Source organism: Rhododendron vialii, chromosome 4a (genome assembly GCF_030253575.1).
Source record: "Rhododendron vialii isolate Sample 1 chromosome 4a, ASM3025357v1".
NCBI classification, from domain to species: Eukaryota; Viridiplantae; Streptophyta; class Magnoliopsida; order Ericales; family Ericaceae; genus Rhododendron; species Rhododendron vialii.
In genome coordinates this window covers 3,676,452-3,678,287 of record NC_080560.1, presented here as the reverse complement: position 1 = coordinate 3,678,287, position 1,836 = coordinate 3,676,452, and the positions used below count along the sequence as shown (strand labels likewise).

The window sequence follows — 1,836 nt, the reverse complement described above, 5'->3', positions numbered from 1 at the left end:
GAAAATTGATTTCAATAATATAGCAGAAACTCACCTTGAACATATGAGATTTTTGAAAGTTGTCATCTCCAAAACCTTTTTATGGTTATTTTGGCCTTGAAAAATAGCTCAACATTAAAACGATTATAAACAAGCATAAACTATGTACAACGCTTAAGAAGCAACAAAATCTTTCGTAATTCCTCATAAAAATTCGAGTAACTTGATTCGTTTATACACCAATCCTTTTACGGTGGCTACGTGGTGAGTTATGAGTGGCCAATAAAACCTAATCCAATAGTACTAAATCCACCCCCCGCCCACGGGAGAGGGAGCCAACTTAACCATCTCATTAAAACCTCCCAGCGCTGCACGCTCCCTTAAATGGAGCGTGAACTTAGCGAAAATCTCCACCGTCCACCCTCTATATAATCCCTTGTTCCCCCACCCCTCTCCTCGCAACACCTAAAAGGATTGTTCCTTTTTTTTTATAAAATAATACCTTTCGAACGCATAAAGAACGTATGGCACCGAGAGACAAAACCGCCGCCGCCGCCGCCTCCAACGGCGGCGTTGCCGGTAACAAGGAGATCCGTTACAGGGGCGTGAGGAAGCGGCCGTGGGGCCGGTATGCCGCCGAGATCCGCGATCCCGGCAAGAAGAGCCGCGTCTGGCTCGGCACCTTCGACACCGCCGAGGAGGCGGCGCGCGCGTACGACGCGGCGGCGAGGGAGTTCCGCGGCAACAAGGCGAAGACCAACTTCCCCACCCCTTCCGAACTCGTCTCCGCCGTCGATCACAGCCACGCCGCTAATAACCACAACGTCGTTAACCAAAATTACCTCAAGGCGGCGAACCGGAGCCCTAGCCAGAGCAGCACCGTCGAGTCCTCCAGCTACGCGCCGCCGCCGCTGTACACGGCCGTCCCCCTCCCTCCGCCGTCGCTCGATCTCAACCTCGCCTATCTCGGCGGCGGCGGCGGTTGCGGTGGAGGTGTCGGATTCACCGGATTTATCCCGATGGCGCGTCCGCTGTTCCTCTTTGACAAGCTCTCGCGCTCCGAGGCCTTGCACAACCACCTCAACATGTACAGATTCGATCGGAAGGTGTCCGATTTGCGCTTCCCCGTTGCCGGTGGTGTCCACAGCGACTCCGATTCCTCATCCGTCGTAGATAACAACAATAACAACACTCACGACTCTTGCTCTCCGTTGAGCAAACTCGTCGATCTCGACCTTAACTATCCTCCCCCGCCCGAGACGGCCTGATGATCCGTCGATTTCCGCCTTTTTGTTCTTCGCCAATAACTTGATCCATTATCCGTTTTTGTTTTGTTTATTTTCCGAATTGTAACAAAAAAAAAAAAACGAAAAATAGTTTTAGAGAGAGAGAGAGAGAGAAGGCAGCCTGACAGTTGAATCGATGTGCTGATATAAATTTAGTGTATATATATGTAAAACCAGCATCTCGTGAATTTTCATCAGGTGCTGGCTATTTCTATCGGCGTAGCTTAGATCTACGTTTCTGTTTTGATAAAAAGACCGTGAAACAAAATCGGTTAATAGTTTCTGCTCGTATTATCAGTTCGATTCGACTTCTTTTGCAATCCTACGGTTCTGTTCTTGATAAAACTATTCCGTAAAACAGATTCGTTAATCTGTCCTGCTCGACTCCGTTTAATTTGCTACATCGGAATCGAGTTAGTGGCAGATCAGGCAAATTTGACATGATCGAGCTCGTCTCCATTTTGTTTTGTTTGCCTCTCGTGATCCATTTTGTTTTGTTTGCCTCTCGTGATCTAAACTCTGTCTCTGGAGTTCGTAGCAAACACAAACAGAGACGAGCTCGATCATGCAA

General features: G+C 48.6%; 1 protein-coding gene across 1 annotated transcript; it reads left to right on the top strand.

Moving 5' to 3' along the window:
* Window positions 1–428: 428 nt before the first annotated feature.
* On the top strand, window positions 429–1,556 carry LOC131323360 (ethylene-responsive transcription factor 4). Its single transcript, XM_058355117.1, has one exon. It carries the CDS (start codon window positions 504–506, stop codon window positions 1,245–1,247), a length of 744 nt encoding a protein of 247 aa, XP_058211100.1. The 5' UTR covers window positions 429–503; the 3' UTR covers window positions 1,248–1,556.
* Window positions 1,557–1,836: the final 280 nt, after the last annotated feature.

What these genes read in the sequence shown, in the direction of transcription:
- LOC131323360 (XM_058355117.1), top strand. Translation starts at nt 504, where the DNA reads ATGGCACCGAGAGACAAAACCGCCGCCGCCGCCGCCTCCAACGGCGGC.